Source organism: Molothrus ater, chromosome 4 (assembly GCF_012460135.2).
Source record: "Molothrus ater isolate BHLD 08-10-18 breed brown headed cowbird chromosome 4, BPBGC_Mater_1.1, whole genome shotgun sequence".
Lineage (NCBI taxonomy): Eukaryota > Metazoa > Chordata > Aves > Passeriformes > Icteridae > Molothrus > Molothrus ater.
Window position 1 is genome coordinate 11,713,489 of NC_050481.2, and position 27,443 is coordinate 11,740,931.

General features: G+C 41.7%; 1 protein-coding gene across 35 annotated transcripts in view; it reads left to right on the forward strand.

Annotated features, from left to right (window-relative positions):
• ANK2 (ankyrin 2) overlaps positions 1-27,443 on the forward strand; it is a 277,320-nt gene that overhangs the window by 200,308 nt on the left and 49,569 nt on the right. For 28 of the 35 annotated variants that reach the window (XM_054514480.1, XM_054514483.1, XM_054514482.1 and 25 more), the window contains 11 exons: positions 1,719-1,817; positions 2,032-2,229; positions 3,908-4,006; positions 4,532-4,630; positions 5,934-6,131; positions 7,131-7,229; positions 7,335-7,433; positions 10,018-10,116; positions 12,289-12,387; positions 17,596-17,668; positions 24,250-24,394. In XM_054514480.1, coding sequence (XP_054370455.1) covers positions 1,719-1,817; positions 2,032-2,229; positions 3,908-4,006; positions 4,532-4,630; positions 5,934-6,131; positions 7,131-7,229; positions 7,335-7,433; positions 10,018-10,116; positions 12,289-12,387; positions 17,596-17,668; positions 24,250-24,394 — 1,307 coding nt within the window. Of the gene's footprint in view, positions 1-1,718; positions 1,818-2,031; positions 2,230-3,907; positions 4,007-4,531; positions 4,631-5,933; positions 6,132-7,130; positions 7,230-7,334; positions 7,434-10,017; positions 10,117-12,288; positions 12,388-17,595; positions 17,669-24,249; positions 24,395-26,054; positions 26,067-27,443 lie in introns of all 35 variants that reach the window. The other 7 variants (XM_036381899.2, XM_054514507.1, XM_054514477.1 and 4 more) reach the window with 1 other exon arrangement.

Sequence of the window (27,443 nt, forward strand, 5' to 3'; positions counted from 1 at the left end):
AATATTCAACTTGGGACCACCTGTACTTGGGAAGCAACTTTTTTCAGTACATAAGGTTATAGGTAAGTGTTCCCAGCAGCAAAACCAACAAAAATTTAGTAATCCTGGTACTCATTATTTTTTCTCAGCTAGAAAAATCTTAGATGCAACCCAGTGAAATTGTTAGCATGCAGAATTGTTAATGTGAATCATTAAAATAGACTTTCCATACTTTGTTATGGAAGCAATCCTTATGTAAGAACTTTATTGATAATAAAAAAACCAACACAAAATCTTTGTGGAAGCAGTTAAAAATATTGTGTTACCAGGCATTTATGTGCAAAGTTTAACACTTTACAATTTCTGCTACACAGGTGTCTTGGCTTTCACTTGGTAAGCTGAGTTTCCCTGTTGAATTACTGTTTCCAAAACCTAAATTGCTTTGCTAATTCAACCACAAAAGGGTCATTGCAGAAATTTGATCTTTAGAGTATTTTCACATATTAAACAGCTTATTCTTCAGGTAGTAAACTTTACATATAGATGGAATGATTAAGATTTTTAGCTAGGGCTGTGGGATTTTGTTGTTGCATACCTACTAATCACAGCTGGTAATACAAAGTTAATTTAAGAATGACAAGATAAGTCAACTCCTGGTGAAGAGGGTTTGCTGTAAGTAAAAATCCCTATTAGCAGGCAAGCTAAAGCTACTTCTTTCCCTACATCTAGATGAGGACAAGAGGACATCATTCCCCATTCTGATGTGAAAAGTCTTGACTAGGGTGCTCATTTTGGCAGTTGCAGTTTAAGTGGTAGTCAAGGGGAGAAAGGCCTTACAACAGAATATTCTCCAGCTCTGGTGTTAGAATTGTGAACAAATAGCACAAAGAAATGATGGGTCCTGCTGTGTTCTCATGATATGAGATGAATAGAGCCCCTGGTTGCAGAGCTGTCCCAAGACCTGATGCACCAGATGCTGGTGAGCTGCCCAGGGACTGTTTCAGTCCACTTTGGGACACTGCACTCAAAGAACAGAGCCCAATTAAACTAGGAGTGCTGTCCTCAAGGAATCTTCATTTCAGTGGTTTTTTTGAAAACCTATGCAAAGAGTAAATGCTTTGAATATTCCTGATCTGAAAATGCTTTCCAATATTTCGTATCCTTCAAATTCTGAGAGCTACAAAAGGCTTGAAACAAGATTGATTCCACAGCCTGGAGACAGAGCCACACTGCTGAGTGCAGATTTCACACATTCCGTGTGCTGGCTGAGTTGTGCTCAGCCATTGCAAGGCCTCTTAATGTTGCCAGCTCCACATAGTGTGCAGGAGGGGACCATCTGGAAAATTATCCCCTTCCATCTTGAGGTTCCTGTACCGTGCAATCCCTTGAGACACACAGCTCAGTGTACTCTCATCTCCTGTGCAGCACACGAGCTGATGCTCTGTTACGTAGAAAGCTGAGGGGAATATGTGACCAGGGCAAGTCTATCTGACAGAATTTTTCCTAAGCCAGGATTTTCATTCTGTCTCTCAGTGCCTGAGTCTTGGATTGTCCAGATGGCAAACCAAGGCGTTCCAGGTACAGCCACATGTATTTACACCCTGCCCTGCAGCTGAAGCCAGAGTCTCAGCTGGCAGAAGGATGGGTCTCAGCACCAGTTGTCATGAGTGGGACTGGCACTGGCAACGATCTTTCTTCATGGAAGTTTAGGACACTGAAATGCTTTTGCTTTCCTGCAGCGTGGAGAAACTGCATTGCACATGGCGGCACGTGCTGGGCAGGTGGAAGTGGTTCGCTGCCTCCTGAGGAACGGGGCCCTGGTGGATGCCCGAGCCAGGGTAGGTGTTCTGCTTACAATGTTTTCTTTTTCTCTTAAAACCACGGCTGAAGGAATCATTCACCACCCTCCTCTCCGCCATTACTCCGTTTTTTCTGCTATCACCTCCTATGACTCTGCAAGAGAAATGCATAGGAAGGTGTGTGGGGACCCAGGAGGATGCTGGGCTCAGGGTGGCTCCCTAGCACTAACGACCCACTCGATTTGAGTTGTAGGAAGAACAGACCCCGCTGCACATCGCCTCCCGCCTGGGCAAGACAGAGATCGTGCAGCTGCTGCTGCAGCACATGGCGCACCCCGACGCAGCCACCACCAATGGCTACACCCCACTGCACATCTCTGCCCGCGAGGGGCAGCTCGATGTCGCCTCCGTGCTCCTCGAGGCGGGCGCCTCACACTCCATGTCCACCAAGGTAAGGCTAAACTGAGGAACTGAAGCGGTTTGGGCCCTTTTGTTGTCTTATTTAATTGGCAACAATCCAGTAGGCTGGAGTGATGTATCATGAGCTAATCAAATTTCAACTTTGCTGTCATCTAAAATTGGGTTTGCTTGCCACTGAAGCCAAATGCAGGTTTAAAATGTTCTTGTTTCTCCCTTTCCCTTATAAGCACAGCTTTTATTGGCAGAATTTCAAAAAAAAAAAAAAAAAGGGAATGGCAATGATACATTTTTTATGAACAGGTCTCCTTTTATTCTTCAATACGTTATTTACTTAAATAGCAAAATAATTCTGCCCTGTGCTAGCTGAAAGGAATGTTCCTAAAACACAGAAGTCAGCATCTGCCCAGTCTCGTCGAATACTGGATCTATTTTCAGTGGTTCTAAAATGAGATGTCATGTGACACAACAGGACATTTTGTCTGGGATTGTGAAATAAATGCTCTCCAGAATCACTAGTGAGTTTTTTAGCCAAAAATGGTACCAATAGATTACTAACAGAGAGATGAATATGTAAGATAGTAGATAGCTGTGAAGAGAATGATGTATCAAGATATCTTTTCCAAATTGAAAGCATTTGATAAGTGACAATCATGTAATTTTTGCTATTTATAAAAGTACCCTTGGTTTTACAGCTGGAGTTTAAAACATGTTTATGAACAACAACGTGTCTTCCAGGGTTTAAAAGACTAAACCAGCAATTTTCAAATTATGATCCATGGATTACTGGAAGGGCTTGCTGTTCTCCTTTTATCCAGCTATTAAATCACATTAGAATGGCTAAAAATACACTAAATACTTTCCTAATCTCCCGTATTGCTTGATGGCAATTAGTATTGCAGGAACATTCTATAATTATGAATAGGAGAAGATGGAGCCCACTAGATAATATCTTTATAGACTTGTGATTTGTGAACTGAAAATGTTTCAGATTACCCAATATAAACTCTTTCTGAGGTGGGATTAATGGAACTAAATGATAATGATAATAAACATTAAACATGACTTATGTGCCAGGCAAATAGGTCATTGCAGCTTCCCAAAATTAGTGTCAGGCAGCAGTGCAGGCTGCCACCTACTGTCATACATCCATGAGCTTTCCTTACCAAATTTTTAATTAAAACAGGCAAAGAGAAGGGCTCTTTTTAGCTTCAGTAGAACTTTGTGACTGTATGAATACACAAATGCAAGTACAAATAATTTTTTACAAACCCTTCTGGAGGAAGGGAATTAGAGTTTGGAGGATTTATCTGATCAATTTAATTGGTGTTTCATTGTTACTGGCAATGACTGATGCAGGAAATACTTGTAAAGCTGTCATCATGGAACAAAAAAAGGTGCAGCTGGTTTGGGGTGTAAATTTGAAGAAGTGCCTTCATTGCCCCCATGCAGTGTGTGTTGCTGGTACAGTCTGTATCAGATAAAATGTCTGCCAGCCTGAGAGCACATAAATAGGGAAGAATAATAAAAGGGAAAGTATTTTCTTGTATTTTGTACTTCTCATAGTGCTTTCAAGAGAGGCTGCTCTTTCTAGGTTCGGTTATCAATTCTGAGGTTGAAGAGTAGGTGCTTAACACATAGTTCTTAGACAAGAGATGTCAGCATGACCTTTAACACAAACCATCTGTTTTTTATCTCCTGGAATTTTTCAGAAGGGATTTACACCGTTGCATGTGGCAGCCAAATATGGGAGCCTGGAAGTGGCAAAGCTCCTACTGCAGCGCCGTGCCTGTCCTGATTCTGCTGGCAAGGTACTGCTGGGGAAGAAAAAGTCAGAAGCCTTTCCTTAAGGAAGAACTGTGTGAAATTTGCACCCTAAGAAGGCTGCAGCTTCTTTTGCATGGTGGCTGTGGCTTTGTTGGGGTCATGTCTCTCCTGGGTGGTGGCTGACTGCTCCTACCCAGCATGCTGTGTTTGGGTTCATGGCAGGAGGGTGCATGGCTGCTCTGAGGGCAGGTGTGTGTCTTTGGCTCAGGAAGCACGGGTTCCATCAAGCTACCTAAATTTCCAATGGATAAACATAGGGCCAAAGCCCCACCATCCCCTGGTGTGGGTGATGAAAGCCAGCGGCTGCCACTGTGGTTCGCCTGGTGCGCTGCTTCTCCCCACTAACAGCCACCTGCTTGCCATGCCCTTGCTGTTCATCCCCACTGCCTCTCCCCCGTCCCCTCTGTCCCTTGCAGCCCCCCAACCCTTCCATCCCACCGCACCCGGGTCCCCTCCCGCCCGTGTCCCCGGTGTCCCGTAACGCGCTAACGCCGTCGCCGCCCTTGCAGAACGGCCTGACCCCGCTGCACGTGGCGGCGCACTACGACAACCAGAAGGTGGCGCTGCTGCTGCTGGAGAAGGGCGCCTCGCCTCACGCCACCGCCAAGGTGAGCCCGCCCGCCCGCCCTCCATGAGGGGAGCCCGGGGGGAGCCGGCCCTGGCACGGCCGCCGGGCCATTTATTACTGCGCAGCGGTAGCAATGATGTAAAAAATGTATATTCTGGCCAGGCAGACAGGGAATGAGCACAAGGGGAGTTAATTTCGAGTTAATTTCAGTGGTGTCGCGGTATCGCTGCGTCGGTGAGGGCGGCGCTGAGGCGAGTCAATCCCACCAGAGTTTTAGTCACAGGTGGAAGTCACTTCACTATTGTGCAATGTTAGCAATGACATTAAACTCCGGGGTTAGGAGTGGTGTTGTGGTATCACTGTGCAGGTGAGGGGAGCCCTGAGGGGACTCAGCTCTGTCAGAGCTTTGGTTGCAGTTGGAAGTCGCCTCACTATTACATAATATTCGCAATAACTTTAGAAATGTGCATTCTGACCATGCACACAGATCATTCCAGGGTTAGGAGTGGTGTTGTGCTATTGCTGTATAAAGAAAAAGCTGCTAAAAGGGGAAAATGGTGACGAGATGGGTGCAACACCAGATAGTGTCCTGCCCTGTGCAAGGCTTCTGATCTACAGGCTTTCAGGAAATGCTCAGGGATTGTAATGGGAATGTGATTTCCATGGCAGTGCATGGGAAGCAGGATAGTTTGGGAAACATAAAAAAACACAACAAAACAACCACAGGACAACCCAACCAAGCACCCCCCACAGGACCTGTGTGCTGGCACCTGGGATTTTTCCCTCACAATGTGTTATAAAGCAATTAGGAAGTTGTGTTATTGCCAGAAAGTGCCATTCTTCTGTGCTTAAATGATTGAATTAATCACAAAACCATTCCACTCCATTGCTGTTTCCAGCCTGTGAGTGACACATGTATCAAAATTTCATATGTAAACACGTCTCTACTCGTGTGCTCTAAAAAAGCATAACGTGATGAAGGGTGTACACCCATCAGTCATCATGGGCAATGTCACTCACCACTCAAAAGGGATTATTTGCGACATTGGTTGTACAAAATGTAGGTGTCAAACTCAGACTAATTTGAAGGTATTGGTGGAACAGTCCTGCCCATCCTGGTGAGGGCTGGCTTTGTTCTGGTTTAGGCAGTGAAAATAACAGATGGACAAAGCAACACAACAGCAGGGCCATGTGGGACATGTCTGGCCTTGAAAATTTAATGAACTCTCATCTCTAATAACAGGCATAGCATCAAATAATACTGTTTTATGGTGCCTGACTTCTTAGGTCTACATGGCTGTTGTGGTAACTTTATTTTCCCTTTTTTTCCTGCCTGGTGTCAGAATGGATACACCCCTCTCCATATCGCTGCCAAGAAAAACCAGATGCAGATAGCTACCACTCTGTTGAACTACGGGGCTGAGACCAACATTTTGACCAAGCAGGGAGTCACCCCACTTCATTTGGCCTCCCAGGAAGGTCACACTGACATGGTGACTTTACTTTTGGAGAAAGGATCCAACATCCACGTGGCAACAAAGGTAACTCACAATTGGAAACAAAGTATTATGGGTGGGAGTATCCAGTAAGATGCAACGTTCGTGTCCGTGGGTGGGTTTAACAACCTATACTAGAAACCTGAGAGCTCCAGTCTGAAATAATTCAGTGCTCTCACCTACAAAGGCTCTTTTCTGCATGTCTTTATCCTTCAGTGGTAAGTGAAGAAATTTACTTTCTCTGGCAAATAAGAAAACAATCATATTACTGGAGTAGACTAAGAAAAATTCTATGGAAGACCTTTCCAAAATTTTTTTTATTAATTATGCCTAACAGCTTTTGTACAGAAAACAAGGTCATCAAAAAAAACCCCAAACCACTACTATAAATCTTCATGGGTCACTGGGTTTATCCAGGGATATTTGCAAATCTTACTTATGCAGGTGAAAAGCCTGCAGCTTCTGCTCAAGTTAGAATAGAAGACTCTGGTATCTCCTTGCACGGAGTAACTATATTCTGCTAATAAAAACAAGGAGATTTTCATTTCTTCTACAAAATTTGTTCAGTGCCTTGTTCACAGGAAAGCGCTGCATGTGATCACAGTGAGCTGTCAGTTAAAGGCTGCATCCTTTTCCCTGGCATTTGAATGGGATCTATTTCTGGAGTTAATGTCTTCATCTGGCTTGTGCCGGCAGCTGTCAAGGTTCCTCTTTCTGTCTGAAGAGTGGGAAGCACATTTTATTAATGTGATTCTCAGCTTCCCAAATTACATTATTGTAGCAAATCTTGAGCATTCATGCCTTAAAGTTTTCCTCTATGGTTATGGTGATGTAATTGGTTTGGAGCTGTTCGTCAGCTGGAACAGGAGCAACATTGACTCTACTTTGTTTAAAACCACCACCCATACTCAAAAGCTACACTTAGGGTCTGATCATGTTTTAAAGATGAAGAGGCAGGGAAGTCTAGATTTTTCCTTATTTAAAGTAGGATTTTATTCTTACTTTTATCTGTTAGTTTACTTACCTGTTATATTCCATCTCCAGGCTGGACTGACATCCTTACACCTTGCAGCTCAAGAGGATAAAGTGAATGTAGCCGAGATACTCACCAAACACGGTGCAAACCAGGATGCTCAGACAAAGGTAAATCAGAGTGGCTGCTGTCTCCAGCGTGCCAAAGGGTGCTACCCTTGTCCAAGGAATGTTCCACTGAGCTTGCAGTTTTACTTCTTTGTTCTCCTCCTGTAGCTTGGTTATACACCTTTAATTGTGGCCTGTCACTATGGAAACATCAAAATGGTGAATTTTCTCCTCAAGCACGGAGCAAATGTCAATGCTAAAACAAAGGTAAAGAATTTTCCATTGCTTTGCTTTTGCTCTTTATTCTGAACATGGTAACACAGCACTCCTACGTGACATACGTGCTTTTTCCCTTGGGAGCTCTAACCATGGCAGGGGAGGTATCAACATGTGGTAGCTGTAATGGAATGCCCTCTGTCTGCTCTGTCTCATGGTGTGGTGTTCAGGAAAGAAAAGCCAGATAACTCTGTGTGTATGAAAAAACAACAGAGACAATCCATTTCATTGGTTTTTCTTTTTTTTATTACTTGCAAACTAACAAATTAAAGTTTGTTCCTGCTCTCATTTTAAACCACATGGTTTACAGCACTGTAATACCACTGTGCTGCCAAACTAGCAAGTAACAATTCAGACACTTTCAGGGTGATGCCAGTTCTCTCCAATATGCTGGGAGAAGAGTGGGAAGAGTTACCACTGTTCAGTGTGTGGGTGGGATGACTCTGGGAGAGGAAGCAGCTGTGGTAAGGGAATGTGGTTTACTCAAGGAGAGTTTGGGGTTTTCTGAGGGGAATCTGGCTATGCTGAAATCTGACCAGATACACTGAAATGGGCCTGACTGCCTAAAGCCAAAGTCAGAACAAAGCCCACGGACTTCAACAGTTTCTCCAGGGATAAACTGGTGGGCACACCAGCTGAATGGGATGCATTTGTAGTAAAAGCTGTGTAACTGCTGGGAATACAAAGAGAGGTTCTGATGGCAGCAACAGTGTGTTGCATCCCAGAAATCATCACGTCACCCTTATCAGAAAGAAAAGGCTAGCTCAGGAACTGTAGAGCTCCAGCTTGGCTAATGTTCACCTCAGGCAATTCCTGGCTGCTGGATTCAAGCTGGATGTCTTGGGACCAACAGGAAGCAGCCCACTGAGAGTGTCTTTAAAATCCCATCAAAATCACTGGTTTGTAGTTTGCTTGTTCCTCTGGTCAGCTCCCCTGTCCCCAGCTGGGACCTATGGGATGAGTCATTTCTCAAAGTAGCATTATTTTGTTGCTGTGGTCACAACTCAATGTGGTAAGAAAAATCCAAGCAAATAAATAAAAGATTCTGGCCCATCCCTCATGGGATCACCCAAAATCAATGGGCTAAACTCAGGGATTCCAAAAGGACAGGCAACACTGCTAGAAAAACAGCTGATGAGAATTAATAAAGCAGACACTAGTGGGATCCAAACTGTAGCTGCCAAGACATTCATGAGGTATTTGGAGGCTAACTCAAGGGACAGACAAAATTGTGTCTTTAGGATTAGGTCTCTCTTTTTGTTTAAAGGTCTGCTGGGACAGATTATGAATCCATTCACCCAGGTATTTTACTTATTTAGAATAGTTTCATTTAGTCAGCAAGTTTGTATCAGGAAGCAGTTCTCCACAATCTCACACCTAGAGACCACTAAAAATGCTGGCAATCTTTCAACTGATGTTGTGGACTCAGTTTAAAGAATAAATCCTGGATTCAGGATAGGCATGTTAAAGAATGAATAACACCTGTTGCAACTTGGGCTTTCACTAGAGAAAGCCTGCACAATGCTTGGGGCAAGGAACACGTGGCTTCTCTTTTTGAAGGACCACGCTATTCAAGCAAAGGTGTTGAATCTGCTTTCCACTAGAACCTACAGTAAGCAGTAGTTTTAGCAGTCCACACATATAAGAACTGTATGTGTTGTCAGTATAAGAACTGTAACAGTTCTGGATGATCACCTTCTAATTAGCAGTGCAAAGCATTACTGGCATCTGTTTGTTTGCAGCAGAGATAAGTCTTCAGAGCATGTTTTGAGAGCCTGCCCCAGGATTTACATAAGTGTACAGTGTGATCAACCCAAGGCTTTCTTCCAGTTCCTTTTCTGCCTGCTTTCAAAGCCAATTGCCTGACTGGACTCACACAATACCATCTCAGATCAGCCAGCTTAAGCACAATTTGGTTATGTTTCTGTATTGTGTGACATGAGAACAAACCACTGGAGCAGATGAGTATCTCGAACTAAGCCTGTTTGTTAAGGCAGACATGCAGTACAAATTCCTAAGTGTAATTTCATCTTGGTCCAGCCTCTTGGAGGCAAAGTGAAGCTAAACTTGATTGACATTTGTAACAGGTATATGTTTTTAGCCTTTTAAAAAGCAAACAGCCTTTAATCACTGCTGTTAAAAATGATGTGTTTTTTTAATAGACTCAGATATTTTAAAGGCAAACCTTGGGCCCTCTGTTGAAAACTAGGATGTGAGAGGAAGAGCAATGTTCTCTGCCTCAGCTATGATTCTATGCCGTCAACATGCCCCTTTAAACTTCATTGTTCCTTCCTCTGATTTAGAAAATAAAGGCGAAATGTCTTTTCATGGATTTCCTTTATTGTGAGAGAATGAGAGAAATTAGTTTTGAAAAAGAATATTACCTTCCTTGATATTTCCATTATTCTGGGGAAGGAGAATTATTACTGAAGGTTTATTATTTTGGGGTCAATTGGTGTCATAATTTATGTTTGAAATATCTCAAAAGGAGCAGAACGGAGCAAAGTGAAATGTCTGATCTAATGATTGGCTCTTGTTCTTTGTTTGCTTTTGCTGTCACCACCGTGGATAACAGAATGGGTACACCCCTCTGCACCAGGCTGCTCAGCAAGGCCACACTCACATCATCAATGTTCTGCTGCAGCACGGGGCCAAGCCCAATGCCATCACCACGGTAAGGCTGACCTGCCCCTGCAAACTTGCTTCCCTGGACAGTTCTTTTCTTGCCTTCCTTAGGGCTCGAGAGCAGGCTGTTATTTTGGTGAAAGTATTCCTCATACAGCTGGTTGTCATATGTGGAAATGTAATTTCCTCTGCTCTTCCTTATCCTCTTAAGGTAGTCACATCCGACCTAGCTGTGCACTAAGCTAAACGTGAGGCAGAGAAGCAGATTGCTGAGCTGCAGGATCTGGCTGGCCATAGCTTCTGTGCCAGGCTCGTTCACTTTCCCTTTGCCTCAACACTTCTCTCTGGAAATTGATGTCTTCAGAAGGAGTTTTCCTTAAAAATCAAGGGGAGTTCAGAACCTGGCGGTGGTTTTTTGGGTTTTTTTTTCTGTTTATTTGTTTGTTTGTTTTTTATTTAGACCCAGATTTATGTCCCTCAATCCACTGAATTGATTTCAGTTTCTTAGTGAGTTTACCTCAGTGAACTCAGTGAAATTAATACCTCCTCAAAGAGTGTCAATAGCTCCTGGCACAGCTCATTCTCTGCAGTCAGCCAGCCAGGAATGCGACTGTCCTGTTTCACGTTGATGTTGTTACTAGTCACCTCTAATTGGGTAATCATTAGAACACTCCCAGAGTGTCCAAAACTGCTGTCATTCCCTAGAGTGGATCAGTTTTCCCTATGCCTTTAGTTTGTGTGCTTAAATCAGCACTGGCACCATGTTTGATCCTGGAACAATCATGTGGAGTAATCTTGTGTGAAAGTTATCCAAAATCCCAGTTTGTGCACTGGGTCATCAAGTGAGAGACCACTGCAGTCAGCTTCTGGGGCTGCTCAGTTAAACACTCCCACTGTTTGGGGTGTTTAGCTGAGGGTCTCTTGACTTGATTTCAGTCCTCACACTGGGACTGTCATGCCCAGGTCTAATCCAAGTCCAAGCAGCCTTAGGGATGTGTCTTTGCTGCACAGTTGGCTGCCTCCTCAGATACTTGATCTGTCCTTGTCCACACAGAGCAACCTCTGGCTTGAGATAAGAGAGAATTTCAACCTGAGACATATGGCAGGGAGATATGGGAGTGGTGGATGAGCAACTAATGTGCAAGTGAAGTAACAGTCAAATTATTTGTGCTGTGAAGATGCTAATCTGTTCATTTTGTGTTCATTTGTGCTAATCCACAAACTCAGTGTTGCTTCAGGGTGGCTGAGCTAGACTAATACAGAAGAGTTTAAATTATAGATAACCAAAGTTGTTGCTGAAGAAGAGAGAGACCTCAGGCTGATAAATCCTGCACATGGTGCAGTGGGGTCACAAGAGCAATCATTTCTGTGCAAAGAGTGGTACAGTGACAGTCCACAATTCCACAGGAGACCAGCATGTTATCCCTTGGTTCAGCGCAAAAGAGCGTGGAGCAATTCTGTGTAGAACTCTTTGCAAAGAACTAGGGAACACATCCCTTCCTCCCCTCCCCAAGCTCAGTGACATGGGACTGTGGACTGCCAGTGTTCCAGGAGATGAAATGGGGATAAATAGGCTTAAACTCTTGCTAAATTATTTTAGTGTCCTTTTGATGAATGACATGTTATGAATAGTCAAACTGCAAATAAATGTATTTAAATGGAACTATATTCTTCACCCCCAAGCCTTTTGTGGCTTGTATTTGTTAAATCATTAGCTTTTGTGAACTGTTAATGGAAGTACATTCTTGTCGTGTGAAAGAATAGGAGTATATGTGGACATCACAGCTGTAATTTTGTATTCCCCAGATAAGCAATTATACCTGGTCAAGGTGTAACAGTTTCAACTGGGAGTGAAACTGTAAAAAGTTAAAATATTTTTACTTTCTAGAAGAGTATTTCTGCAAAATAACCCCCAAACTTATGCAGGCAAGCCAGGCTGCATAGTGCAATGTGAGCCCTGAAGGGTTAAACCATACAGCGCTGTAGTATTTGGAATCGCTGGCAGATGTGAGTGTGTTGTGTTACCATGGCAATTGGGGCTATAGTCTTAAAGAAGTTACAAAGAGAGAGTCAGATGTAACGGTAAAAAGACGTGATTTTCCTAGGCTGTGCCTTGTTTTGGATGGAAATGCTGGCTCATGCAGTGTGGAGAGTGATCTCATTGGTTCACATCACAATCCTCCCTCTCTCTCAGCGCTCTCCCCCCCTCTGTTCCCTGCAGAATGGTAACACAGCCTTAGCTATCGCCAGGCGCCTGGGATACATCTCTGTGGTCGATACGCTGAAGGTTGTCACAGAGGAGATCACCACCACCACAACTGTGAGTTGCACATGCATTCAGATGTGGCTCTTCTTTACTCAGAGTGTTGTCTTTCTGCTCTTCCCTCAAGCTCTCCATGCATCTCTTTCCTTTTCTGTTTTGTTTGGGGAGTTTTAGCTCCCCCCCTCCCCTTCCCTTTCTGTTGAATTTTTGCTACAGTGCTTTGAGCGTATCTTATGAGCATGTGGAAGTGTGTGCACAACAACAGGCTCCCCTGAGCTAGGGAACAAAGTCTGTGTGCACACCGACGGAAAATAACAAGTCAGAGTGAAACTTGTTTCACTCACCTGGGTCTGAGCTGCAAACCCAAACTTTCCTGAAGTTTGTGCACTGTTGTTTAGATCGTGCCATTTCTCTGTTTGTCTTTTCACCTCTCCTTTCCCATGTGGCCTTACGTCTCCACACTTTTGACACCTCCTGAGGCTCAATCCTTGCAGCATCTCTACATTTGGACCGCACCAGCCATGGCCTGGAGCCAAGCCTAATGATGCTCACTGGATGGCTGTGAATCACATCCATCATCTTCTTACTCAAGTCATTTCCAGTTCAAACAGATCCTGTTTTCCAAAATGCATAGGAATCTTTCCTTATGGGCTCAGTTCTCTCAGTGCTCCACACTCTTGGAGTCTGTATTTTCACATCAGGACTGGTGAACGGTGTGTGCTGAACATCAGCAAGGTGGTACTGCAGCTTTAAGCCAGGAAAAGCTGATCTCTTTGGACACTCTGAGAGGAGAAGGGTTTATCTTCTTGCACTTTTACCTCCCATCTACAAATGTCATAGCAGGTAGGAAGGGAGAACTTTAGAAATAGTGCATAATTTAAGAAATTTGATTTTATTTAAGTCTTGATTACTGCATTTATCTTGAAACACTGCTGTAAGGTGATGTTTTTTTCATTTTATTTGATTTGGTGTTTATTTATTTTTTTTTTTAATGCAACATTAACAGTCTAGAAACCCCAACAGCTCTAGATGATATTTAGGGGCTCAGAGGTGTAAAAATCTGTAGGTTACTAAAAAGATGCCACTACTCAGTCATGGAGAGGGTTAGAAGAGGAGAAGTCCAAAATCAATTGTAAAGAAATGGAAATATAATTTTGATTTTGTTGCATGCTGACAGCAAATCCCACTTGATATGAACCAAGGAAGATGCAATAAAGATAACATGGCATAAGGTTTCAAATAGAATAAGTCATAATTTTTTAATGACCTGCAAAGATCAGGCTGAGTCAGGTTTGGAATAGGAATTCCAGCGTAATTCCAGAAGTCTCTTAATAAAGACTGCATGTCTCTGTTGTTATTACTTCATGTTCTTGTTTAATCATACAGCACATCACACATGTACGTGCATAAACACGTATGTATCTAATCAGAAGTTTAGGAAAATAAAACCTAGGGAAATTTTTTTGAGAAACTTTAGTTTTTATATTTTTAAGCTTCATAGGATGCCTTTGTCACATATTCTGGGCTGTGTCCTAGCACAGGTTTTTGATTTATTGCTTGATAAAAAGCAGTAACTTCCTTTCTCATTTCCACGATGTTTCACTGTGCAGCTTTGGACCTTGTCTCATGTAGGTGTTAGATATTTGAAATAATAGGAATTGCACAACAAAAGGACACATGTGAACTATTAACTTTGGATAAATATTTCTTTAAACATTGAGGATTAATGGTATTTTCTACCAGATCCCTGATGTCTGGGGTTTAGGACTGAATCAAGTACTGAAACATACTTGCAGGGTTGACCTTTAGTGCTCGCACAGAAGAGAAATCTGAAATCTTGATCTGTGTCTGCACACTTGGAAAGTCAGGTGGGACCCCTCCATAACTCACGTTCTCCAGCTATGAGCACATCTAACCCTTGTACCTTAGGGGGATGTAGGGAATGATGGTGTTTTGGGGGGGATGTTGATTAAACATCATGTAGAACAAGTCCTGCAAAGGAGAGCTGATAGCAGGTGCTCCCTGCAGTCAGGTTCCCCAGATGGTGAGGTTGGTGTGGCCAGAGCTGAGGGCAGTGCTGAGCCTGAAAGAAGGTGCTGTCACCATGGCTACCTCATCCTGTGAGGCTGGGCTGAGCCCTGCACGAGGATGGTACGCAGCCCCATGCGTGATTGATATGCAAGTCACTGCCACTCGAGATGAGGAAAAGATCTCCAGTGCCAAAGCCTTTCTTTGCTCTAACTTGGAACAAACCTTCCTCTTGCTTGCCTTAGTGCTGTTATTAGTGGAGCCACATGAATATGTAGCAATAGGGAGAATAAAATGCACATTTTTTACTGAAAGATAAAAGGGCAATAGGAAATGAGAATAAACTGGATTTTCAGAGGTTTGCTATGCAATTAAGTTTGGGGCCATTTATACAAACAAGCACAGCCTTCCTGTGGACAGATGAATATATGAGGAGCTTTCAGGTTGTTTGCAGTATGCTGCTCTGAGTAAGTCATTCCTGAAAGCATATATGGGTTTACATACCTGAATTATATATTGGAATTATTCTATGCCACCCAGTGAAATCTTGCCTTACAATGAAAGGCTCAAATACAGAAACCTTAAGTAAACTCCATCATGGTATTCTCACTAAACATAGGGGGTTTGAGAAATACACACTGAGCAGTCTTCCATGTGGGCCATTCATGGGGTTAGATATGGATTTTAAATTTTGAGAGAATTTGATGTGCCTATCAATTAAAAAAATTCTAACGTCACACTAGAATTTCCTTTAAAAACATTAATTCCCAACAGAAGTTGTTGGGATTAGAATTAATGATTCTTGCTGAGTTCAGTGTTCCAAAATCAGCAATGAAGATTTTTTGTTCTGTAATGTGCATGTGCACTCTTTTGAATCTCTTTTCCAAATTTTGTTTCAATTGTTAAATTATGAAGTAATTTTTTTCTTACTCCTGAGAAAGCCAGGAAGTCAGTAAAGTATCCTTGCTTCCCTGTAAATAGATAATAATACCTGCAAGCCTTAGAGACCAGATTTTTATATGGAGGCCTATAAAATCCTAAGTAACAAATAGATGGATGTAGTAGTCCATAAACCTTGGTTACCTGGGAGATAATAAGGTGGACAGTGATCCTCTCTACCTGCAGTTTGTGCTTTTACTTAGCTGATTGTTCAACTCAGTTGTTAACTCTGGTGTTGAGGAGACAAAGTCAGTGCCACCTGAATGACAGCACCTCCCCATCTGTCATCACTGGCCTTGTCACCCCACTGCTGCCTGACATTTCTATCCCAGGAAAGCCATGGGAATATGGGGGAAAAGTCAGTCCTGGTGGTGGAGCCATTCGGTGAATATAAACTAATTTGCAAACCTGAACATGTGTTCTGCTGCAACAGAAATAATGAGTTGTTTTTACTCATGGGGAAGAGTGAATTTAGGAGCCTAATTAGGATTGCCAGTTGAGGCAAAGGGCATTGTTCTTTCCCTGTACCTCAGGAGGGTGAACTGGAACTGCTGTCAGAGTTAAATAAATTTCAGAAACGTAAAGCAGACTTTGAAAACTAATTTCCAAAGTAATTACATGGTTGGTAACTTAGTTATTTATTAAAGAGCAGCATTTTACAATAAACAAGAAAGCTTTTTCAGTTTGTTAGAAACAGAGAAGTATATAACAGGATCAGGAAATAACTAGTAAGTTTTGTGCAACAAAAGCTGCTATTGACTTCACTGCTTGATATCAGCGGGCATTTTCCCAAAAGAATATTGCATAAGGGACTCAGGGTTTGGCTGATTTCATGATTCCTCCCATGAAACGCTTGGCTCCTTTGCACATGATGTTAATGTATGCCCGATAGGCAGTGTGTGCAGCAGGGAGGCAGTGCTGCCTCAGGGGGATTGCTCAGGGGGACACGTGGCCTCCTGGCACTGCTCTCTGTGCCAGAGGGACACTGTGCTCCCACACTTCCTGAAGGGCCGTGTGCCAGCTGCCCTCTGCAGCTCCCCAGCTCACTGGGAGGAGCCAGGGAAATGGGTACCTTTTGGTTGTGACCAAGGCATTTCTGAGCACTGCTCCTTTTGAAGCCCTTGGCATTTTGTTCCCTGTATCCTAGCACACTGAAGAGTTCCCTCCAGACAACTTGCTCTTCCTGTAGTTCCTCTTGTTATGTTCTTCATCTCCTTCTGCAGTACAAATCTGGATGCTAAAAAGATCCATTCTTAATTCAGCACTCTAGCCTGAACCTCACTCATCCTCCTCCTTTCCCTAGGACTAGTCTACGAATGAATTCAAGGTGGATTAGAATGAACAGTATAACAGAAAGTTAGTCTAAGACGGTTGATTTTGACTCAAATTATAGCTCCTACCCTATAACTTTCTTTATGTCCTACCTCTCCCTAAGCTTCTACTCAGCCTTCACCTTCCACTGAACCCACCTAATCTCAGGCCTACTATGTCTAGAAAGCATAATACTATCCATGTACGTTCCCTAGCCATATGGCCTATCCAAATACAGTTATCAGCCTCCACCATCCTACCTATCCTTATGCTCACATAAGATAAAATTATATTTTAAAAACCCCAACAAACTTCCAGTGTTTTCCTGCTCTTATGTCTAACCAGAATCCTCCCACTATTCCTCAGTCCATACTTGCTTTGATTCACAATACTTTGAGCTTTTAGGTGCACAAGATGTTTCAGAATCTTCAAACAACTTTTTTTTTTCCCTCTGATGTGTATGTGCTTAGGGGGAATATACATGATTTATGAAAAGGATATAATTAATATGCACTGTAGTCACCTTTTTCTGAGAGGGGGAAGAAATGTTTCAAGTGATCTGTGTAAATCCTTCACATCTTTTTTTAGTTGACAAATTTCACATCATTCGTAACTTCATTTCCAAATGTTTTACAATTTAATAATTTCCATATGCCCCATACAACTTTCTCAAGCTCTTCTGTAGACATTACCTAATTCATTTTAAAATCATCTTGGAAACATTGAGCTGAATTGTTCTACATGCACCATTTATAAATAAATTTTATTTCTCTGACCAGCTCATTATCTTATGTTTTTGTACTTTTCTGCCAGAAGAAATGTTACCTTATGCAGCACTGAGAATAGGAGTTTCTGGAATAAAGATGAAAAAGCAAGTTAGGAGAAGGGGAAACATGTGATTAAATGCCTCAGCATGTCCCACTGCTGTCTGTTGAAAATGCCCTGCTGTAAACTTTGCTCCCCTGACTGATGATTCTGTCTTTGCAGACTGTAACAGAGAAGCACAAGCTAAATGTACCTGAGACAATGACTGAGGTCCTGGATGTGTCAGATGAAGAAGGTGAGTGATTTGGTAAATTCCTCTTCCATATCACCTATGTAACCTGTTCTATAGGCTCAAGAAGCTGCTTGAATACTCTCACATCTTCATTTTGCTGTTCTTGTAATGAAGCTCTCTTTTAAATGATGTAATTATCATGGTATTTTTATAAAGATGCCAAAATTTGAAACCAAGTAAAATCCTGGACCCCTATATCTTTTCCAGAAAAAGCTTATCTGAACCAAATTGGCAAATGAGACCATTTCCCAACTCCAGGCTTTACAATTTCACTGTAGAACTGTCCCAAAGTTGGCTTTGACCCTCCCATAAAGAGGAGTCCGAGCAGTAAATATTTTGGATCTGTGCCACTTGTATCAGATACAAATATCCAGGAGTTCTGCCTAATTGGAAACATTTGTGGAAGATGCTTAAGGTGGAGGGTGAGGAGAGCATTCCCTGGAGGAAGCTTTTGACACACGGGAGCTCAGGGATACACAGGGTGTGATACAAAGTGACAACACGCAATAAGTTCAGCCCTTGGGTTTCAGAGGCCTTTGTACACACAGATAGGAGACGAGTCCCACCACTTAGCTTCCTCCCAAGGGAATTCCTCTGACCTTCTGGGAGCAATGATAAGGTATCACACTTTTATACAGCTCAGAATTGCAGAAATGGACTAAAGCCACCCTTTTCTAAGGGCTCGCAAGTGACTTCTTAGAAATTTTAGTCACAGCAGTATTAATAAATATAAATGCAGTTGGAAGGATTTTCTATGTTCCTTTTTACACCGGAGAGTGTCAATATTACAATAACCTACATGTGCCATTTTATGGTGGTTGTTATTATTTCACACAAATAATTTGTAGAGTGAGTAGTTTCCAGAAGTCCTGGGAATTTGGAAACTCAGCTTACAGGGTTGGTACTTTTCTTTTACAAAGAAAACAGATGCAATTGTGGTTCTAAATGGTGCACGAAGTTAATGGCATTCATTAATTATAAGTGCTTGTGTTGCTTTTAGAAATGGGAATTATGCTAATAAATGAGTTACACTCTTGAGAAAATATGATGCTTAGACTCCAGATGCAACTTTTTGTTTTAAAATGCAAAAACAAACAAGTGTGATTCAAAATCAATTATTTTCTGCTACATCATGACCAGCGAAATTATTTTGCTACTTTGTCTCTGATTAAGAAGCATTCAACTGCTTGTGTAATTATTATATTGAATCATCTTTAAACAGCTTATTGCCGTATGTTCACCTTGTTTAGTTTTCTCCCAGTCTTTTGATCTACCATTGAATCATCTTTAAATCCACAAAGCCGAGTATGTCTTCCTGCTTCTACTGGATCAATCCAGTAGAAGCAGGGTGTTCCTTTTTCTGAAACCAATTTGTGTGTTGTACAGCCTTTAAACACTCTGATGAGGAACCCTTCAGTGATGGGGAAGCATATAGTGGCACAGGTGCTGTTAGCAGGAGTTCATGGAGTAAGACCTATAGACTTTCTCTCTTTGTTTGACTCAGACTGTTATTTTTTTGTGTAGTAACAACATATGTTTGCAGAATTTGGGTATCTAACACTGCTTCTCTCTGTTACTTTTGAAGTGTGGTTGAGTGTGTATTTCATGAAGGTGGGAGGAAGAAGGGAAAAGAAGAAAATCTCAGATTTATTATCTATATCTTGAGTGTGTTGGCAGAACTTGAAGGGGCTGTCCTGCATGACTAATGCTCTCCTGTGCTTTGAATTAACATTCACTGCAAGAACTCCGAATGTGGATGGTGCTTGTCACAGTAACTTTAAATAGCTGGGGAAAGGAAGGCTGCAGAACTTGTTTTATAGAGAGGATGAACCATTTAGGGGTGGGGTAGCTTCACAAGAGGCTAGCAGTAAGGTTTCTGTGGCACTGTGTTCTTTGAAGTGACACAATATGTCCTGAAATAAATCAATGTGCTGCTGCAAACCTGCCAGCTGTATTTATATAATTATCAAGTTGAACACAAGAGTACTTGAGCAAAGTATTTCAGGTCCCATAATGTAGCATGTTCATCACTGATGATAAATACTTTGCATTTTGCTTGGAAGATCGTTCTGTTGCATAATTGTATGCTGTCATGTTGTTAATACAGCATTTGTATTCCTAAAACAAAGTTAACATACAGTCTGAGCAGTATGAAATAAAAGACAATTATCTATCAGATAGCTCAGCTTGGTGTGGAACGTCCTGCACTGGGTAGCCTATTTTAAAATATCTTGAATGGACAGAGTGCTGCTAATTCATCTTCAATTTTCTTGCACCCTTTTTTGTGTTTATCTACTGAAGTTTTATTCAGAATTCTTTACTTTTCATGTTACCTGCAAAACAAAATCTTCCCTTTGAACAGAATCACATTATATTTTTTATTTAAAATGGCATTGAATCCCTGCTCATGGGGATTGCACTACAGATGTGGTTTGTGCAACATGTACCCCTGCCCGCAGAAATGCTCAGTGTGGATAAAGTTGCACTAAAAGCTCCGTAGGTTTTTATCTTTGTATCAGCCTTGGCTGTATTGTTGCTAAGTTCAGTTGCTTTAAACCTGTCACCACAAAAGAAGCATTTTGCACCAGAGAGACCCTTAGAGCAGTAAAGGGAAATTACTGCAAAGCATCTTGTGAAATGTATTTTGTCTACAGAATTAATGAAGTTAAGCGCAAGCAAATATTTTGTTAGGACTGAGTCTGTGTAAACACAGAAGAAAATATAGAAAAGGCAGAAGCCTGGTTTCTTTCTTATTTCCCCATATATTAGTATGCACCTCTGTATCCATTCCATGCCTCATTTTTGTGCCAGAAGAGCTGCACAAACCGACAGTGGTTTGTCTTTGAGACTCCCATGGGAGATAGTGCAGTAAGTGTAGTGCTATAGAGAGAGAATACAACCAGTAAAACAGGATGGTCAAGAGCTCTCACTTGTTTCTTTTTGAGCCTCCTCATCACCAATTAATTTTCAAAATTGTAGTTTCAGTGTCTGCTTGAGACAAAGTTCTGGCTGCTGCAGAAGTTGTCAAGCTTCAGCCATGCTAGCCCACATCCTCCATACTGGCAGCAGAAATGTTTCACCATGTGGTGACCCAGCCCAGAGAACTGATCTGTCTGAAAATGAATCTGTTTGTCCTGACAAGTTATTTTCCAGCCAGACAACTTTTGCAGGCAGAAGAGAATAGAAAGACTGAAGTAGAGGGTGAAACACCACTGTCAGGAGTAGCATGGCCTGAGATGGCAACCAGAAAAGTTGACTCACACCAAACTGTAATTAGTGCTGACACCGCAATTGCAGAGAAGGGACAGACAAAGGTTGTCATGTGCAAAGAGCTCATGGACAAGGTGTCATGTCTGTGAACTACTGCATTGTAGTGACCTTGGATTCCAGGAAGCAGTTCACACTGATCCTATATCTGGCTGCATCAGATTTCTGATAAGAAAGAAAATCCCCCACAGTGCTAAAATACAACAACAAATTTCCTGAGTGCCCCCCCACACATGGCCTTGGAGTAGCTAATGCTGCTGCATATGCGTGAGAAATGAGCAGCTAAGTCTAGGCAGAATCCACTGCTGTTATACACACACATAATTCCTCTGAAGAAGCATCTAAATTAGTGGGAAAATTTAATTTCCTTAATTAAACCTGGAAGTTAAAGTTGCAGCCAGGAATTGTTCTTAATAGACTTAGGTTGCTGTTGCTGCACATTAAAACACAGTAAATTTAGAATAGCACTGCTGAGTTAATTCACCCTCTAAATAAAGCACTTTGTATCCAGTAGTACAAAATGTAGCCACAGGATGCTGATTTACACAAGCAAAGCCTTGGTGGCTTAGGGATGTAGGCGTAGTTTGTTATTTTATTGTTTCTGACCTAGATCCAACATAGCAACATCCTAAATACCAAGGTCAAGAACTGGAATTCTTTTTGTAATGGGTTAATAGGCAAGAAAACAAAATCAAGGTGTCTCTCCCTCCCCAGAGATCCTTGAGACTAGAAGCGTGCTTCTTTTGAAATTTGCTTCACTTTATGCCATTCTGAGTGCTGCCCTGAGCTCCCAATAGCTGACGTGATGATAAATTTTAAGTCATGTATCAACATCTGAAACCACATGTGAAACCCCACTTTCCTGGCTGGCTAAAAAGAAACAAAGTTAAAGCATTACCCAAGCTGTAATCCAGGGAAGCTTCTAGTGAGGGCCACTAAATAGAGGATTGATTTAGGGAGTTGAAAGTGTCCAAACAAAGTGTCAGAGAAACTCTGCAGGATTGGAATATATATTCCATAAAAATTGTTATTGCCATAGTTGTCCTTTCTCCATCTGCAGCGCTTCTGTGGTGAGCTTTAGACTTATCTGCATGCTGCAGAGAAAACAATAATCTTGGCAAACTCATATAACTGTATCTGGCTTTAAAAACATCTATTAAAAGCCATTTCTGGCAGTTTGACACAGCTCCCTTTCCTTTATTATTTTATTTTAAGGTTTTCTCTGTATTTTCTCTATATTTTGTGAGAAAAAATTCCAGTACAGTTCTCATGCAGCAGTTGTATTTTGCAGTTTTGCAAATTCATAGATGGCCACTGCAAACCATGGAGCATGCAAACCATCAGTGTCAAGGGTTATATTTGTCACAAAGTGGTTAGTAAGTGGTGGAAATGTTCCTGGCACTAATTTGATGGGGAATGAGATAGCAGACAGATTGTTTCTGGCATGATGAAAAAGGGCAGCTCCTGTATTGCCACAAAGCAACCATCTGGTGAGATCTGCTGTGTCAGGAAGCCCTTGGTCACCTGAACATGCAGTCATTTAGAGTTAAAGACCTATTTTTTCTCTCCATATGCTAGAAGGCACTCTGGTTTTGGGGCATTCATCTCAGGACAGGAAGATGGAGGGCACAGGCCGTGGGGGGAGTTCCCTCAGTCCCTGCCTGCTGTTCTGAGATATCTGTGCATGGTCTGGTTACTGTTTGCAGATGTCCCATAACATCAAACACTGTGACTTAGCCCCACTATTGACATCTCTCAGATGAGAGGCCAAAGCTGAAATCAGAGTAGACTTTGGATTTGTTTGGTTTTTTTTAAAGGTTGTGGGTGTGATGAAAGTGGTAAAGATTTTGCCTTTGTTTCTATTATAAATGGAATGTCTGGCATGATTATCATTATCTAGTTTATTTGAAATATAACTTGAAATTCTCTTTACTGTTTGATTAACAGCATTGCCTTAATATCTTCCAAGTTTTCACTAAGCCCTGTGCTTTTTAATGTGACATTCCCATGAAACAGGAGGCATCATCTGTCAGAAGACAGGAAACATGAAGTGATTAAATGCATTTTATTGTTTTCTGTGAAACTGTGCCCAGTTTCTCCCTCTTAATGTGGGTAGATGGAATTTTCAATTTTTTGTTGTTATACTGAAAAGATTCAAGACTCATTTTTACATATAATATTTGTGTGTGCATAAAAATCTTAAACCCTCCAAAGTTTACTTAGTTTTAGATGACAAATAATAAATTATTTATTTCTTAGCTGAAATGTCATCTAGAAAAAATAGTTTGATTTGCTTTGTGAAAATAAGTATCAAAATGAGCCTCAGTTTGCCCACACAACCCAGCAAATGAGAAGGCATGAAGCTCTTGGTGGCCTGGAGTTATGTTGTGTGGCTCTGTGGGTCACACCAAGCCTCTGGCAGGCTCACACTGCAGTAATTTACCAGAGGGAAAATGACTGAAATATCCAGGCAGAAACTGTGGAGAGGAAGCATCTTGCAAGTGGGAATGAAAAGAAACAGCTACACGTTGCTTGGCAATGGAATCTGTTTTGTTAGTCTGCTGGGGAAAAGCAAACTGTGACTTCATATAGACAGAATTTCCCGGGGAAAAGAATGCTGGACCTAAAAAAAAAAAGGATTAAATTTCATTATTCAGAGTATATGGATAAAGGTTACTGTGTCAGATAACAAATGATCATTTAGCCTGGGATTCATTATGAATTATGATCATTCCCATCTATGCAAGTGAGCTTATTTCCAGTTTCTGGATGTTGCCATGTTCAAGAAACATGAATTTTGTTGCTGATTACAGAAAGATCTTGGAATATGGGTGACAGAGCCTTGTATGATGTGAAGTTTGGATAGAAGAGGGTTTAAGTTAACCTTTGCAACTATAAGGCATAAGGCAGTTTTTGTCTGAATACATGTAGATTACCATCAAATAAGTGGTGATATTTAACCATAAACTGTCAGGCTGGGATGCAGCATAGCTGTGTCCAGAAAGCTGAAATGGATTAAAGAACAGAAAGACCATGCTTTAGAGCATAGCAAAGAAGCGTGCTCCTTGCCTGTGTGTGCAACAGCAAGAAATGAATGTATGAAATCTAATTGATTAATCACCTTGATTTTAATTTTACCTTTCAAAATATCTTGCTTGATGTGCCAGTTTGATTAAATACATTAATTGCTTGTGGTTTGCAGTGTTTCCTGAGTGGAAAATGCCTTCCTGTTCATTGTGCCATCCAGCTGTTAGATCCTGAGGTGCCAATGGAATCAAACTCGTGTGTGTACTTATCGCTTGTGGGTTGATTTGCAGGTGATGACACAATGACAGGAGATGGAGGGGAGTACCTTAGGCCAGAAGACCTCCGGGAGCTGGGAGATGACTCTTTGCCAAGCAGCCAGTTCTTAGATGGAATGAACTACCTGAGATACAGCTTGGAAGGAGGACGCTCAGACAGGTATTTGCCTGGATATGGAACTTTTCTCATGCTACTTCTGCATGAGAAGTTGTTTTGCTGTAAGTGTGTGAAGTCCCTCTGTGGAGTCTCTCTGCTTGGGGTGCTGCTCAGCATTTGTTCACTCAGTGTGGCAGTCACCACTTGGCAGGAGGAAGGGGTGGTCACCCTCATCTCCTGCTGCCACAAGCAGGGGATGGGTGGACAGGGGCTTTGAGCATCAGGTGAGCTGACTTTTTGGAGTGCTTTGCTGGCTCAAGGTACCAGGAGAGGAGCAATGGACTGGGTCATTCTGCACTGGGCTGGCAGTGAGTGTATTGTCTGCAAGCACCTCCGCTCTTTCTGGTTCCTCATGGTTGGATTAGCAGGACACAGAATACTTGTCCTTCTACTGACACAACTATAATAATAATAATAATAATAGAAACATTAGTTTGTTCAGTCCAGACAAGATACTGATTTGCTTACATCTAAAACGTTGAACTTAAGCACCTAGATCTCTTTGTGGAATAAAAATGTATGCAGCTTTGATTTAATTTTTTTTTTTTTTTTTTGAATGTTGTTATATTTTACAAAAATATGGAGTTCCCTTCCCAAAAGTAAAGACTTCATTAGTGAGCATAAGTGTAGGCTCAAGCTGGCAGATGAACCTCCACAGTTCTAGTTCAGAATAGCCACCCAGGCATTCCTGGGTGAAATCAGCACTGTCTCCAAACTCACTGCCTTTAGAACTGGGGTGCACTAAAGGGAAGAAAACAAAAAAAGTTGAAACCTTGGCAACAGAGTTTTGAAGCTATCTCATTTTCCAGTCTTAGTTGTTATCCTGGCAGCATTTCTGAAGCTCAATGGAATCAGTAGGATCCGTTCTGTTTACTTGAGTAGGCTGGGAATTGCTCCTGGAACAAAAGATGTCAGGAAACAGTTTGGTTTGCCTCACAGCATGTGTAAATCCCATCATTCAGGTCCAGCAAGCCTGGAATCTCTGTTGGTTTTAGACAGTTAGTCCACTGAAAACAAAGTGACTGTGTGGCTTTTTAACTCTCAGAGGAAGTCTATGCACTACATCAGAATGCCTAAAATCAAAACCTCTCATTCTCTCAATGGTAGCAAAGTTTGGGAGTTTTTTAGGTTTTAAGATGCTGTATAGAAAAAATTGTGCAGGCAAGTATGACCCCAGTTTAAGTTAGGCTCCCATTTCGAATATTTTAGCTTTTAAGTCTTGTCAGTGGATTTCAGTAGATTCTCACTGACATGTCACTGATACGGTTTCACTTGTATTGTATGAAAATTATTTTAAGTCCTGTGTCAAGCAAAATTATACTGAAATGCAGCAAAATTCTAAAGGGAGAAATAATGAAAGAAGGACATCTTTCTAACTCCATGGTCTCATTTTCTGTCACCTTCAGGTTATGATTTTAAGAATTTTCACAGAGACTGCTTCAGTTGTTTTGCATTTCCTTTGAATGTGATTTTCATTGCATTATAATGGTTTGGTTTTTCAGAAAATTCAGTAAAGCAAGATAGTATTAGCACTCTAGACTCATATGATCTTACACATTAAACAATTTGATTTACAAACATGTATTTTTCATTTGTAACCATCTTCCCTATTTATTTTATTTCTCTCTCCCCTTCATTTTTCTTTTCCATATGCTTTCATTAGCATCATGCCCAGGTAGGTATTACATAGCATGAACACCTGTTGTCTCTATCTCCTCCTATGGCACCTGTCTCTGTTCATCCACTTTGGAGGCCTGCTGTATGTAGAAAATTGAGTTGGAGAATGAAAGGAAACATGCTGCTGTTGAGAAACATTTTTGAGGTCCATTTTTACAGTGTTCAGTGACCCCAGGGTTTTTTCTCAGCTTCTGAAAGAACATATGCAAATATACACTGAGATCTAAACAAGAGATATGCTCAACTGGTCTGGAGCTCATTAGGTCTCTGTCTAGGCTGGGAAGTGAGTGTGCATTGCAAGTCCTTCAGTGAGACAGAAACTTGGCATTGGGGATGCTAGTCCTACTTTCTGGATACCACCAAGGCCCTATTTGGGGCTTAGAGGTGAGTGATGTGTGCCTGTGCACACAGGCAAGGCACAGTCTTAGGTTCAGGAGCTTTGCAGCATTCCTGGGTTCCACAGTTCTGTCTCTAGGCCTGAGTGCTTTTCGTCCCATAACCCTTCAGACATGAGATTTATCAAACACATTTGAGAATAATCTGCATTTAAGTGTTGGTCTTGTGTCTGCTTTAGGTAGGCTTTTTTATGCTTCATAGAATTCCTGAATACTTATGGCAATAATAAACAATAAATCCCTTGCTCAACGGGACTGTCATTTCAATCAATACCTTTATTCCTAAGTCTGAGCAGCACAGACCTTTTAACTCCTGGTTTGCTCTTCATTGAGCTGGCCCAGTGCACAGATGGGGCAGTGCCATCTGAGCTCTACTTTTGAAATTGAGTGTAGCAGGGAATTTAAATATAATTATATATTATATCAGAATATGTAATTTTATTATAGCTACCTGCAGACCTCAGTCATGAATGTGCCTATCTTGTCTCCAGATAAAGCCCGGCTCCCTTTTGTATTTATTAGAGCTGATGTACAGGTACTACACTGTGGTTAGCACTGGGCTACTTGTAGTGGTGGTAGTAGCAGTGAGGATGGACAGGATCACCATAGGGATAACCAGCCAAATGCGGTTCAGGCTTCCCTTCACTCGGTGTCTATCCAGGATGTGGTGTTAGCTGAATAGCAGAACCTACAACTTGGATGGTGACTCTCTCACGAGCGTTGCATGGCTCAGCAGAGTGGTTCTGGAAGTGTCAAACTTGGAAATGAACACAGGATAATGATGGCAAATGGGGTCTGCTACTGAGGCTTGTTCCTCAATCAAAGAAAAAGTGTTAAATTTTGGTTTGCTTTTTTCTCAAGGCTTTCTGAAGGCTGTCTTTGCTTCCAGTTTTGTACAGTCCACCTGGGATGCTGAACAGGCCACTGGTATAAGCTAATGATCAACAGCACTGATTGTTCTTCAATGTCATACATTTCTA